The 15,856-nt window shown below is 41.7% G+C and overlaps 1 protein-coding gene across 2 annotated transcripts in view; it reads right to left on the reverse strand.

The window, feature by feature from the left end:
- The window catches only part of FBN1 (fibrillin 1), a 216,332-nt gene extending 211,288 nt beyond the window's left edge, over positions 1–5,044 (reverse strand). The window contains exons 1-2 of one of the 2 annotated variants that reach the window (XM_024200606.3): positions 4,988–5,044; positions 4,148–4,433 (exon numbers count right to left, since the gene is read on the reverse strand). In XM_024200606.3, coding sequence (XP_024056374.1) covers positions 4,148–4,323 — 176 coding nt within the window. In that variant the 5' untranslated portion in view covers positions 4,324–4,433; positions 4,988–5,044. Of the gene's footprint in view, positions 1–4,147; positions 4,434–4,970 lie in introns of both variants that reach the window. The other variant, XM_024200598.3, reaches the window with a different exon arrangement.
- Between the last annotated feature and the right edge of the window lie 10,812 nt (positions 5,045–15,856).

The raw sequence follows: 15,856 nt of genomic DNA on the forward strand, positions 1-15,856 counted from the left end.
GAGAAATTCTAATCAATGTAGATAACCATAATAAAACAAAATATCTCTCTGCCATTTAGTCCAAAAGGGATCAGATCATAAGAAATAACTGACTTTTACTTTATATCCAAGGGTTAAGTTTACACATCATGTTCTTCAAGTGTATATTATTTAGGAAGTTTCCCATTGGAGGCCCAGTCCAGCAGTCCTTACTTGGGCAAAACTCCAAGTGACAACAGTGAGAGTTTTAGAATTCAAGGGTTACAGGATAAGACCCTTACAATATAATATACTAACAGTCTTTAAAGCTCTTGGGACTCTTCTAGATGAAAGATCTATCTATATACACATAAGGTGTTTATTATTTTAAACATCTTATAGGGTAAACCATAATGGATTCCAGAGATACGTCTATTTACCATGTTGCAGTATGTATTTGGATATGGAAACTGACACCGAAAAATCAAATTATACTTTCTGAAAAAACAGTTACTACCTTGATAATAGTTTTCTGATCAACTAATAAAAATATGAAACTAGCATGTAAACATGCATGTTAGATTAGAGGAACTGATTTTAAAACACAAGGGATTCAGCTTTTGCTAAAATGACATTTGCTCAATGGCATAATGTTTGAGTCAGAATTGTAAGTTACAGGACAAGCAGCAGGCTTGAAGTCTTAAAGCTCAGGCTAACATAGAGGAGCATCTGCTCCAGCTAAAGTCCTCTTCTAGCTTTCAGCCATCTCATCGGCATAACTGATAAAGCAATGATAGTGAGGAAGAAAATAACCAACTTTAAAACTTGCAATAAAATACAAAATTAGTATGAAATTAGATACAAATTAACAGTAAACCCTAATTGTATTATTTTACATATAAAACCAACATGTGCCCATAGAATCTTAATATTTTTAAAAGCTACATGCTTTTCAGTGTTCGTTTAACCAAACACTAACAAAAAGTCTACTACAATTTTCTCTCTGAAAATCTTTGAAGAGGCACCCATGTCCACGCACTGACCATCAATAGCAGAAAACACTGTAAAACCAGATTCAGACTTACTTGCCCCCCCAAAAAAAAGACTATCTGAACTATAGTAACATGAAAACAAAGTCTACCATTATGATTTATATTATAATTCTCAGAGCTCCAAAGATATTTGTACGGATGGACAAATGAGAAAAATAATGTGAATGTGTCTTCTCCTGATCAAGTGAATTTTCTAATAATGTTTTAAGTCTATTTAACAACCACTGATTCTCTGTCTAATGTATCTGCAATTCCTATATACTCAGTGCCTATTTTCCATATGAATTTCTCAGAATTAACCCCAACCCTGTCTGTTAAAATGACAGCTCTTTTTGTACATTAGACTGCCACATCAAAGAAAGTCCTTGTGATTTCCAAATTGGAAATGTCCAACAGGACTTCCCATAACAATGATAAGGATGTTTATATGGCTAACAGAAGAAAAGATTTCCAACTGCTTAAACAATTTGGTCACTTTTTACTCTCAGCCTTAAGTATGAGGTGCAAAAAAGGGACTAATAATGACTGAATGAACTAATGATTTGTTTTGTGTTTTACTGGATCAGACCCTTTGGCAAAATGCTATAAGCTTGTTAAGTATCTGCTTTCCAGGGCGCTAAATCAGAATTGTAATATTCCAAATAATTAACCAAGCCATGGTCAAATGGAATGTCTAAAACTAATATTGCTGTTAACTCTAAACTCTCGTGTTGTCTAAAATACATTAACTCACTCGCAAATATTTCTTATGCAATTGCTACAACATATTTTATAAATAAAAGATGTCTAACTCATGAAGCAAATCACAGGACTAGACAGTTGTGCTATTTCTTCAGTTTTCAGCAGTAATCAACACTTGCAATATCATCTTTGAAAAAGCTGTTGATTTCAACTATTTGTTCTTGCTTTTTTTAATTACTTTCTAAACAACCCAGAAAAAAACAGTAATGGTTATTTTCAACAAAGCAATTGTGTCTTCCAGCACACACATGCAACTCCCACTGAAGACAACACATGTACTGGAAGGCAGAATTTGGTCCCATGATTAAGTAATAATGTTTTTCAACTTGATACTTTAACTCCGAACCCAAATTATGCAAAGGGGGAAAAATGGTTGAAAGTCATAGTACGAATAGTAAATATCTGTCTGAAAAGTAATTCTCTAACCCTTTGAGAGCTTTTATTATTTACAGTTATCTTTGCAATCTTTGCTTGCAGTCCTTGCCATCAACAGCAGTTTTGCCCAAGTAAGAAGTGCCAGAATGTGCACTGCTCAGCTATCTCTCTGGTGACAAGACACCTGGAAGTAAAGAGCCTGACCATGCAAACCCAGGGTGTTGAAACTATTTGGATGAGTAAACACTGATCACTTGAGTATGTTTTTTTGCAAGATGATGCCCAGAAAGGATAAAGTAACCTGAGACACCTCCTCACTCAAGGAACTATAAAATTACCACATTGCACACTTACATACAGATATACGTCATGATCATTATATGCATAATTTGGCAAAAGAATGAATTCCATGTATCTAACCCTCTAAGAATAAAGCCATAATGTTTCCTTATTAGGCAAATAATGAAATAAGGAAAAATATAAGCGCCAATCTTGCACTTCTCACTCACGCAAAACTCCCATTGATTTCAAGAGAAATATTTCCCAGATTAAAGACTGCAGCATTCAGCTCATTTGTGCTGCCTGCTAATATCAATATAGCTAGGCTTGTATCAGAACATTCATATAAACTCTATTTTCAACAGTTGAGAATTTTGCCCTGGTGATGGGTCAGGAATCCACATTACACACTCATACAGTGATGAGGTATTAATTTGAGGTTTCCCATTTAACAAAACAATTAAGTTTTGAAATGTGTTGTTTCAGCATTTTTAAAGACATTTTGTTTTACAGGCTGAAATCTTTAATACTGAAAATAAACTACTAAGCCTGCACCATGACATTTCTCCATGATTTTATTACACTTAAGAGTACTTAGGGCATATGCCAATGTAGCTACTAATACTAGATATTAATAGCTCCAGAAGAGTGGCATTGTGAGGATGGTACATATTTTATACATCAGACCATAATGGTACCAAATGAGCAATGATACATATTACAAAATGGTCTAAATAGGCATGACAGACCATAATTGATCTGAAAGGGTTGGCGTTATGGGCATTCTTTTTTAGGCAAACAATGGGAGTCCTGTGTGAACAAGGAATGAAAGACTGTCCCTAATTATTTTTAAAAAGGGGGGGGAGGGGAAATGGGATTGGGTTTTTTCTATTTTCTTTTCTGGAAATTAAATTAACAAGAAACAAAACATTAAAATATAATAATCTTTGAGTTAAAATTAACAGTTATCAAAAAAGCAAAGACTGGATTGTACAACCCTGGTTCATCCAAATCTCCCACTAAAGTTCCTGGAAGTTTTGGGTACACAGGGAATGCAGGATCAGGCCGAAAATGTATCCTTACCAGTCCTGTTGTGCTCAGTGTATAGTGCACATGGTATATCTATGACCAGCTAGGGTGACCAGACAGCAAATGTGAAAAATCGGGACGGGGTGGGGGGTAATAGAAGCCTATATAAGAAAAAGACCCCAAAATCGGGACTGTCCCTATAAAATCGGGACATCTGGTCACCCTAAGCTAAGAACAGAGCAGCAAGAATCTCAGCCGCAGTCTTAGCTTGGACTTTCCTTGCTTTTGTCAACATGATCACACCCTTTTACTGTATTTAATAGGTGAGGGCAGGATGTTGCAGATCAATAGTTACCACTACCCCACACTCAGAGCTTGATTTGGGGGAAGTATAACCCTCACTAAACATAAGAGAACAGAGACAGCCAGATCTTGCCTCCTTACAACTTCAGGGGCTCCAAGGAAAGTACCATCCCAACTGCACTAGGTCTCACCAGGCTGGGTAATAACAGTGGCTTTTCTTCTACTGTAACAATTTGTCCCAAACCCTCTGACCTCCCTTTCGCTGAAGCCCATTGGGGGAACTGGACGCTGCGAAAACACTAACAAGTCCCAAGGATGGTGCCACTTCACAGCAATTGCCCTTGCAGCCTTAAGGTGCAGCAGGTTCTGTTATGTACAAACACCCCGTGGTCCCCCCCCCATCCAATTACCCTTTGAGCGCATCGTGTCCTCCTCCGCCTCCGCCTTGTCCTCTCCTCTTGGCTCTGCTGGCTCTGGTTTCCTTCGCGTTATCAGCCTCCAAATTCCCTTCAGCACCTTCGCTCGTATAGGAAGATAAAATCACTGTAAATCCCAGGGCGAACTTCAGCAGCCTACCCAGCCACATCGCGCCGCCTCCCTTCTCCGGCTCGCCTGGGCTCGGAGCGCTGCAAGTGGCTTCTCCTTCCTCCCCAGCCGCCTAAATCCGCAGGTCCCAGCCGACCGACTCCCGATCAGCTGCAAGAGGGGAGGGGAGGAGAAGGGTTTTCAGTGACACGGAGCGAGACCTCAGCCATTCCCCACGCCACCCCCATCCCCAGCTGCCAGAGCGAGCGAGCGAGCCGCCACAGCGCGCAATGCGCAGCTCCTCCGCTCGCCCTTGCCCGGAGCCCGGCCACTGCGCAGCCTGTCTCTTCCCCAGGCGCCCAGGCTGCAGCCCGGCATAGCCCCCCCCTCACTCCCGGCTGGCTTCTCCGACTGCGGCTGCCGGGGCTCCCCGTCGCTCCCGTTCCCGTACCTTCCCTCCGACAGCATCAGCAAGGGCTGCCCAGCCCGCCCAGCGCACCGAGCGGCGGCTGCCGCTGCTGAGGCTGGGACTGTCTCCAAAGCATGAGACTGGCCAGGCTTTGCAAAGCAGCACCAAAACAACCGGGAGGCTAAGGCGGCAGGAGAGAGGTGTCAGGCTGGGGGCAGCCCGGGCGAGCCGTGCACGGGGCGGGCGCTGACACCCGTGCCCAGCCGCAACACAACCCGCAAAAAAAAAAAAACCCCCACCCGCTGCCTTCACCCACTGGAGCCGCTGCTGCTGCGGAGGCTGCCGCCGCTGTTCCCGCTGCTGTTCCAGCCGCGGCCGCTGCACCCACCGCTGCTCCGGCGGCCCCCTCCTTCCCTTCTCCCCTCCTCTTCAAGTACCGTCCGCGCAGCTGTGTCTCGCGAGAGGCAGGTCAGCCAGCCTCCCCTCCCCACTCCCCACCCCGGCTCCTGAGACCGGCCGCGGGGCTGGGGCGGCCCCGGGCGTCGCGCCGCGCCGCGCCCCCGGCTGCTCGGGTTCCTGGGGCGCGCTTTGGTGCCAGGCTCCGGAGCCCAGATGGCAGCTGAACCTCTCCCGTGAGGGCGGGCGGCACCTGCGCCAAGAACGCCTGCGGGCAGCCAGGGAGCCGCAGGGAAGGTGGGGATGCCCTGTGGGCCGAGGCCAGCAGCAGCGCCTAGCCCCAGCCTCCCTCCGCGCTGGAAAGAGAGGACCAAAAGCCAGAAGGACCCAGATGCTCTTCCCGCTGCATTGAGGGCGGAGAGGGATACCCGGCCTGCAGGGTTAGGTGCCTTAGGTGGCCCCACGCCCTGGAGAAAGTATCAGGTTCTTGCAGTAACTAACCGGACCTGAGTACAACTGCATGAGGAGGAGAGGACTTGCCTGTTTAGCCAAGCCCCAGCCTGATAATGTACCATCAGGTCATGGGGCCTGGGCCCAGGAGGGTACAGGGACTCAGAAGTGTCCAAATCACTTTCTTGCTGGGTTATATCAGTTTAAGGTTAGACTGATCAGCAAAGCAATTTATAAAACTGCGGGTGGGGACAGTGGTGCTGCTTCATCCCAGGGCTTGACGTAGTAATAACAAACACCAAATACATGCAGCAGCACCCCCACTATAAAAAAATTGTTCCAGGACCCCTGGCTAGGAGAAAACAAGACTGAAAGAGGTGGATTCCTCAGCCTCTGTCTGAAATCATGTATCCTGGAGGTGCAGCAGGTTAAGTCTGATTTAGTGGCTTAAAAGCATAATGGTATTTATGTTTCCCTTATAAGGGAAACAGCAGAGATGTTGACTTTACCTTGGAGGTTGCCGAATAATGAATAAAGAGTTCACTACTGACTAGAAGATACACAAGTCCAAGTGCAGAAGTACAAGGCAAACCAGGAGACCAAAAGTGCAGCAGACAGTAAGATTAAAAAAATTAATAAATAGAACAGTGAAGCCAACAACTAGAAGCTTTTCCTTTTTGGAAAGTCAATATCACATTCTTCCAGACTTGGAAGTGGCACAATCTTGGCCTTGATAGAATTATTCTTTTCGGCCCACAAGCAACAAATTAAGTCTCGGCTGATTTTTAAGCAATCTTTCCTTGTAAAATGGAGAAGCTTGGTGCCTGTGTGATTAATTTTTAGTGCTTTGCATTTCTGGTTGCCTGCTTTACAGTATGTACTTGTTCAGCCCTGGATGTCAGGTTTGGTGCAGAACTAGAATTGCTGCTCTTGGGAGCTTACACACTAAAAGAAAGATAGAATGCAGTGGGAAATCCAGAGACAAGGAGATCAGATCATTATACAACGTAAATAATCTTATGCTATGATGATGTGTGGCACAGAGAACCATACAACTAACCGATAAATCAAACTGTCTATGGAAAAATCACTAAAATGAGAGAGAAGATCTGCACACGTTCTGCTGCATTCTAAGGCTTGGTCTACACTAACCCCCCAAATCGAACTAAGGTACGCATCTTCAGCTACGTGAATAACGTAGCTGAAGTTCGAAGTACCTTAGTTCGATCTTACCTCGGTCCACACGCGGCAGGCAGGCTCCCCCGTCGACTCCGCGGTACTCCTCTCGTCTAGCTGGAGTACCGCAGTCGACGGCGAGCACTTCCTGGTTCGACTTATCGCGTCCAGACAAGACGCGCTAAGTCGAACCCAGAAGTTCGATCGCTCGCCGCCGAACTACCGGGTAAGTGTAGACATACCCTAAGAGGAGTAAGAATCCTCTGGGAACTCACTTTTCAAGTAGCTGCTTATGTTTATAATATTATGCACAGCTCCCACTGATGTTCTAAAAATGGAATTATACCCTTTTGATAGGAAGTGTGGATGCTAACAACTTGCACCCAATAGGCCCAATCGAGAGCCAACAGTAGGGAACAGAAAGACTCCCATTGACTTCAGTGAACTTTAGATCAGGGCCTAAAAGAGTAACAGAAGTCAGTCTCCCCTTTAATTTTAATAGCTCTGGCGGCGTAGCACTTTTGTAGCCAGGTCTCTGGTTGGTAAGGTCTATAGTGTCCATTCATGCTCCTGTAGTTACTTTTATTACTTCAATTTTTGTAAATCACCTTGCAAAACAAAACCTAATCTCACTCCCTCTCCCTAATCCACTGGAGCCTCTATTTATGCTTTCTGGGGTTCATTTCATTGTCCATAATCAAACAGGTCAGTACTGTAATTAAGCTATCCTATATATCAAAACTTCTGTACTTACAAAACACAACTGAAAGCACACAAGCATCTTAGGGCTTGTCTACACTTACCGGGGAATCGACAAGCAGCGATCGATGCATCGGCGGTTGATTTAATGGGTCTAGTGAAGACCCGCTAAATCGACCGCAGATTGCTCTCCCCTCAACTCCTGTACTCCACCAGATCAAGAAGAGTAGCGGGAGTCGACGGGAGAGCGTCTCTTGTCGACAGCACGTAGCGTGGACCCCACAGTAAGTAGATCTAAGCTATGTCAATTTGAGTTACGCTATTCACATAACTCAAATTGCGTAGCTTAGATCGAATTTCCCCTGTAGTGTACACAAGGCCTGAGTGTGAAGACAATAAATATGAATATATTCATCTCCTTGCTAATAAGTATTTTGACAGACACGTTAGATTTTCAAACCTGAAAATATTCCAGGTTGTCAGTTTCAACCAGCTATTCCATTGTGAATGGTCCTACATTACAAAAATGGTCTTCCAAAGGCTTTGCTTTCAGTTGTGTTTTGTAAGTACAGAAGTTTTGATATATAGGATAGCTTAATTACAGTACTGACCTGTTTGATTTTGGACAATGTACAACCTTACAGCAAGTAGCTAACCACCCTCACGTATGCCACCCTGCACAAAGTATGCATTAGGTAAATGCATGCTACATCTGGTGCCATGAGTACATTATTAGAATAATGCCAAACTCTGTATGGTTACATACTGCATATCTTACATACTGTGCTTACAACTCTAATCTAATGTAGTAAAAAAACATGATGGACATCACTTGAAATGACTATAGGGAGCTGAAATCTCTTTTTACAGCAGTTCTTTATATTTTATTCAACACACTTTATCCTTTTAAATAAAGTATGTGGGACCATTTTGCTTTAAGCCATCCAAACAAATGCAGTATCTTTTGCTTACTCAATAGAAACAGCATTCCAATCAATTATTTTGGTAGAATTTTATTAAGGGGATCAATTAACTTTATATTTGTACCCCCACTAATTTCATTTTCACCATTCCAGCATAACTAATCAGTTAACAGTAACTGGACCAACAAGCACACACAAGAGACCATATTCCAAAAGGTAAACATTTTTCATAGATTCATAGAACCATAGATTCCAAGGCCAGAAGGGACAATTGTGATCATCTAGTCTGGCCTCCTTACAACTCCCCAAAAATAATTCCTGGAGCATATCTTTTGGACAAACGTCCAATTTTTAACAGTGATGGAGAATCTACCACAATGCTTGTAATGGTTACTTTCACCATTAAAAATTTAGGCATTATTTCCAGACTGAATTTGTCTAGCTTCAACTTCTAGCCATTGGATTGTGTTACATCTTTCTTTGCTAGAAAGAAGAGTCCATTATTAAATATTTGTTCCCCTTGTAAATACTTGTAGACAGTAATCAAAACATGCCTTAACCTTCTCTTGGATAAGCTAACACAGCTCAATTATTTTTGTGGCTCTTCCCTGAATCCCCTCCAATTTATCAACACCCTTTTGAATTGTCGGCACTGGAACTAGGAACAGTATTCCAGTGGCAGTCACACCAGTGCCAAAAATAGAGGTAAAATAACCTCTCTGCTCCTACTTGAAATTCCCCTGTTCATGCACCCCAGGATTGCATTAGCTCTTTTGGCTAGCATCACACTGAGAGCTCATGTTCAGAAGATTATCCACCACAACCCTCAAATCTTTTTCAGAGTCACTGCCTGCTTCCCTGGATAGAGTCCCCCATCCTGTAAGTATGGCCTACATTATTTGTTCCTAAATGTTGATATTTACATTTAGCCATATTAAAACATGCATTGTTTGCTTGCACCTAGTTTACTAAGTGATCCAATTGCTCTGAATCAGTCACTTGGTCCTTGTCATTATTTACCACCAACTCCCCCCCAAATTTGTGTCATCTGCAAACTTTATCAGTGGTGATTTTATGTTTTCTTCCAGGTCATTTTGATATTTAATAAATCCCTTACACCTTGCAATTCAGATCTCCCAAGAGGGTACCAACCAAAAAAAGAAGGATGTACTGGCAAGGTAGTCTGGATTTACAGGAAGGGTGTGAAGTCCCAATGGACAGGTAAAATACAGATATACATTGATAAATATTATGACTGGCTGGCTGGGCAATGGGATACAGAGCACTGCACTTTATTGTAGATCATTGGTCTGATTCTGGCCCAGGTTGGTAGTGACCCAAAACTTATCACTAGCATTCAGTGGCCTGTGTGAAAGAAGTTGTTTATGTACAATAAGGATCAAGTCACTAATTTGTACCTTGTTGGCACTTTCAGAAGAGAGTCCTTCCAAGGAATGAATAGCATGGAGGCTGAAAAACATTTACACTTCTAGAAATGCTAGTTTGGTTTTCAGCACACTCATAAGGCAGTGGGGAGAAAGCTGGCATTGATGCCACTCATACTGAACCCATTCTGGGGATAAAAAGGAAAGTAATTTCTTCAAAGCTGTTCATTCAGATTCCTTCCCCCACCCAACACTATCCTGTGAAACAGAAATATATATATGTAACTGCTCAAGTGAAGAGACGGCGCAGTGCAAGGGATTTTGCATTCCTTTTGTAATGACAAACTTATTTTAAAAAGGAAAGTTTAGATGGGGGTGGTGGTGCAGTAGCGGAGTTCTTGCTACTACAGAAGAATACAGATCAAATGTGGGTAATGGGGCAGTCATCTTTCGTTCCCTTACTTTGGTCTTGCTCTACGTATAGCGAAATCTACACATTTACTAAAGTGACTCTGGAAGCAGAGTGCTTTTAAACTATATTGTTGCAAAAACTGCTGTTAGAAAATGAGGTTTATAATGAAAAAGACACAAACGTGTATTCACAAGTAAACACAAAGATAACAAGTCATGAAAACTATTATCTTAATGAGGCACTTATAAACATTCATTTGGACTCAGATTTTCTCTTATGATTTTCATGCTCCGGGTTCAGCTTCTGAAAAGTTATCCAGCCTGCATAACAGGTTAATTAGAATCTGATGACTGCTATCTGATGAGACATTTATGATGTCTTATTTGGTATCTTGCATGGTTACAGAAACGTAGATTACAGTAAATGAGGTAATGTTACACGATACATAAGCTGCCCATCAATTAATATTGGGAAATATAGAGATCAATATTTGGTGTATGGCATTTTTAAAGACCATCAGCTTATACATACTAGGGGGGAATATTTATTTGATTTGTTTACAGATTTATAATGGCATCTATCTGGGCATTTTAGATCCTTTAAAAAAAGCCAACCAATAACTAGTACCTTCTCCAAATCAAAAGACTTAACAGAACTTCTTTTCTGTGTTACTAAATTGATTGATCCTTACTAGCAACCAGAGATCTACAAAATGGATAGCACAGCCACATGAAGCTTACCAAACCTGGACTCTAGAACACATCTAGAAGGAAGAGGTTACTAGGCCTTCCAACTATGATGCCCTGTCATCCATTCAGGAGTATTTCACTCCAAGAACAGACAGCAGGAATCATCCAGCATCTCTCTGCTACCGAGACAGGCCACAGGGGAAGACCTGATCTCTTGGATAACTGAGATCCAGACCTTTGAGGATTTTTTAGACCATAACCAACACCTTGAACTGCACCCAGAAATAAACCAGTAATCACAGCAGGTTTGGTAACACCAGTATTGCATGCGCATGACAATTTACCTCCCTCAAGAAAATGTTCCAGATGATTTTCAGGAGTAACCCCAAGTAGAGTGCATTGCAGGTAACAGTGGTGTGGGTTATGGTGGCAGGGTCCACAGTAAGAAGGAACAGTGGCAGCTGATTGGGTCAATCATAGGTTTGGGGTGGGGGAGACGTGTGCTGCCTCTGGCATCTGGGAAAACAGTAGGAGTGATAGATCCGATATAAACCTAAGAGTGGAAATTATTTTTGCAAAGGTCAGGACTGCATCTTTAATAAAAGACACACCACCCACTGCTTTGGAGGCATCTCTTTGCTCATCAGCATAACTTCCTTAGTGTCTGCTTGTTCTCCACTACTACTTAGACTGTAAACTCTCTGAAGCAGGGACCATCTCTTTGCTGTATGTTTGTACAGTGCCTAACACAATACTGCTGGGGCCTCTAGCCTCTACCATAGCACAAATCGACAGTTATACATAAATGGTTCGGTTCATTTTATAAAGTGGCTGAGTTATTAAAATAATAATAAAATCATTCCTCCCTGCCAGTTGTACCAAGCTACCTCTCCAAGTAAACACAATTGTAATTCCATTTTAGTTCTGTTAGGAGTCTGTGTGTCTGGAACTGACTTGCTGATTTTTTTTTTTCCCCCACTTACACTGGCTAAGTCTGACAGATTCTTTTGCTCAGGCTGCTATGTAGTAACGTAAAAAACCCATCTATAATTGTGTTCTATAGTGTATATTAACAGGAATTTGTCTTTAGGATTCTCATTGTTAATTATTCTGTTTTTCTGGATATTAAACTCTTTTGGAGTGGACCTGTAAATCTAGGATGGTCTCATAATTTGCCTAAAAGACAATTAAATTGCTCATCAATGCTCACTGTATATAGCTTACCTCCAGACAAATACCCCAGTTTACCCTGCTGCACACTCATGAAGACGCATAACAGACTTTTGGTTTGGAATACTGGTGGTTCAGAAGTGCATAGTCTCTTTGCACTGTCTTTCCCTCCATTTGAACTTTTACTGCTCAGACAGTTGATTTTGTTCCAGCATTAAAAAAAAAAAAAATCTCTCTCCCTTCTTGTAGAGCCAAATATTGATTTAAAAAATGTTCACACTTTATACTGAAATGTTTTTTATTTGTGATAAACAAAGAAACAATCTAATGGGACAGAATTAAGTACTAGTCTCTAGCTAACTAGCTGTATTTTTTTTTTAAATGCAACTACCTGAACTTCCGCAGTAAGTGAATATTTAGATCTGTAAATTTTGTTAATCTGTTTCAACTGACATGAACAGAAATAATATGTTCATGCTTTTGAAAAGGTCTGGATATCTTAGTTCAATTGGCTACATATTTCTTAGTTAGTAAAGGAAACCTTGATTATGCCAATGAAAACAAATAGTGTGGGAAAGATTTTTTTTTTAAATGCAAGTATTCTAGAAGCACAAATAGTAATAATACAGGTTTTGCCTGAATGTAAAGTTAGATCAAGTGGCTGGTTTAAATCTACAAAAGCCAGAGCGAATTTTGAAACTCACCAATAAACCACCCTTTTTCCTGACAGTGTATGATCAGATCATCTGTAATAACTAGACACAAGAAGATATGTTATGGATGAGTTTCGGGGACAACTCCTCAGAGACGTGACTCTGGGGCCACAGATTTCTATTTAATCTTTGCTTATGGTTTTCTTCTGACTTTTCATTTTGGTTTGACGTTTTCATCTCAGCTGAGTTGGTAAAGATGAAGGAGGATGAAATGACACAATGTCAGACCTGTTAAGGGGTGTGCTGTGCACCTCACTGTAATACAGCAAAAACTAAAGAAGATTATCCTCTAGTTCACACTTTCTGGTCCTTATCCAAAAGCACACACAGGCCCCTAGTTCTATTCCAGCTTGTAACCGCAAAATCCTGGCTGACCATGGAGCTGTTACACTTTGTACAGGCTTAAAAAATCTCTCTCCTCTGCTATTACTTCCTGTGGAAGGTGAAATGCTTGCAGGATTTGTAGTCTTGTATCCCTTCAAGCAAAACAATCCTTTACATTTACAGAATTGAGAGTTTGATGGCTCCACACTGAAAACTGGAGACAATTTGGACAAGAATCTGATTGCCCTCAAAGTCTAAAGGAAACAGATGTGCTTGATCCTCTAATACACCTGGCTTCATACGTCAGGATGACAAAGAAAAGCAACAGGGAAAAAAAAAGAGATGCCCAAATTGAAACACCTTTCTCTACATTTTTGTTATTTTTAGGGGTTGTCCATTAACACTTTAGTGTTTTTTTCTTTTCCTAAGATAGGTCAATTTTACAATTAATCTTCACCCTCCTGAGAAAAGGGGAATGAGATTATCATCTTTTAGTGGATGGAGATGTAATCCAAGCCCCTATTAACACCAGCATAGTTATTCATGAGGGCCCCTACACAAAAGATTATTAATGAGTCAGAAAACCACCAGCTACTGGGGCTTTTCTGATACTTCTGGCCCCCAGGGAAGGTGGAGTTTGACCTAGTTTTCTGCATGACTGATGTCAAATGTCATACAACTAAATAAAAATAAAAGTCTCTCCTAGCAGGGATGCAGGGGAAGGCTTTAAAAGGCAACGTCCAACCTTTGACGGTGGCTTAACATATTTCCAATACAGTGTAATGTACTTAAGGAAACGTATCTACCACTATATAGGTATGTCGATAAGCCAGTGGTTGCAAGAGAAATTCTGTTTCTTTGATTTAGATGTAAAAAAATTAAATGCGGGTTTGAGAACTATGTAAAACATAAAAAAAAAAAATGTTCATGGCATGTTCTTCCTGGGCCTCCAGTCACCACTGAAGCATAATTCCTATGGACTGAAATGGGAATACTGGCTGAGTAAAGTCTGCAGATCAGCCCACTGAATTTAAGCCAATGCTGAAGCCAAATAATAGATGGCTGGGAGGGTCTTACTTTGGACTCTTTTGCTGTTGCAAATGACATTTTGCATAATGACAACCATCACTAGGTTCAAAAGCAAAAGTAAATTGCCATACCTATCACTGGGTGAGCTTTCAGACTGAAGTGCTGAGCAAAATGGATGCAGCTTCCTTTTCAGCTACAATGATTACATTCCAAATGGCTGAAAGCCGGCATCTACTAGTGTGTTCCTGCAGCTCTCCCTCATGCAAAACTCCTCCCTGACCTGAGTAATGACTGTAGGATCAGGCCCTACATTCCTTACAACATTGTGTCAGCAATGGGATTGGGCGTCTCTGCTGAGATATTCTATCCCAGCATTCCTCTGGCAATGAGATGTTTCAGTTCAATGGGAGTTTCCCCACTGACATAGTTTAAACAACAACATGGCTAACAGAGACCTGGGATTAGACCCTGAACACATCGTGCTTTCTCTGCCCAACCTTTCACATGAGAAGCATCAGTGCCATGGCTTTGGCAATGGCACTCGTGCATGGCCGTGGTCAGTCTCCAGACAGTTCAAAGCTCTGATGGATAGTTCACTACAGCTCTGGTCTGCCTGAGTCTGCACTTTCACTTATTCAGTAACAGTTTCCAAAATATGACCTCATTTCCTCAGGTTTTCTAGATACTGGATTAAACTAAGTGAGACAATCTGATTTGGAGTCCATCACCTTCTACTGGGTGTAAACCCCTTTGGGGATTATTTTTCCATGTCTGCCTTAACTGCTGATTTTTTAGTTAAAATAGCCAAGTGGTGATTCTCATTAAGGGGTTTTCATCAGATCCAGATTTGGCATTAGCCAGTCCTCAGAAATCATTAATTGCCTCAAACTGCACTGGAGATTATAAGAACTCTTTGCAGAGTGCTGGAAAACATGTTCTAGCTTTATTATATAATACATATATTTTAGTATTCTGCATTCTTACATTGTGGGGTGCAGGGCTCAAAATACTGAGAATACTGGCATGAAAGGTGTGGATACTCTGATCATGAAAATACTGCAGTTGCACACAGGAAAGAAAGAGGAAATAACAATTGGAGTCAGGACTGAAACATTACATTACTTGCACAAGTAGGCTTATTGAAGTAAATGGGTAAGGCAAAAGGGATTGGGTTCCAAATACTGATCCTGAAACAGTTAGTAGTGAGAGATAAAGCACATGTTTTTGCTTCATGCAGATTTGAGATGAATTAGAAATATACTAGAATATCTAGGCTTAAAGGGGATATTTTTTAGGGTAACTTGGTTTGTACAATAATTTCTATTTAACATATTGCCAATATCAAGATTTTTCACTGTTGGATAACACATTTGTGATGCAAATTACTCAGAGATTGTAGTTTGAATGGGGAAAAACAATTCTAACATGCAAACGCTTCCAGTTTGGGGAACACTGGATTTACAAACAAAATTTTAATTGAAAATTACCACCAGCACTAGGTCTGGTGTTCATATTAGTTGGGGGGGGGGGGGAGGGAATGGCACTTCCTCCTGGCTGCTCTGGGGATTAGCTCTGTGAAGCCAACACCCCTTCCTGCGATTGCACCCTGTCTCTTTGTCACTCTCTCTTGATCTGCAGCTCCTCACTCACTCCAGGAGCTGCTGCTTGCTCTTCATGACTTGTCCCTCTGGCCAGGTTACTATACATGTTTTCCCCTTCCAGAATATCAGTCTTTCTTCAGCAATCTTGGGCAGTCTTCCCATTCACTGCCCCAGTAGAGGAACCTGGGCCCATCCTCTACTCCAGGCTCCAACTCAGG

The sequence above is a fragment of the Terrapene carolina genome, unplaced genomic scaffold, assembly GCF_002925995.2.
Source record: "Terrapene carolina triunguis isolate 2854851 unplaced genomic scaffold, T_m_triunguis-2.0 Scaffold67, whole genome shotgun sequence".
NCBI lineage: Eukaryota > Metazoa > Chordata > Testudines > Emydidae > Terrapene > Terrapene triunguis.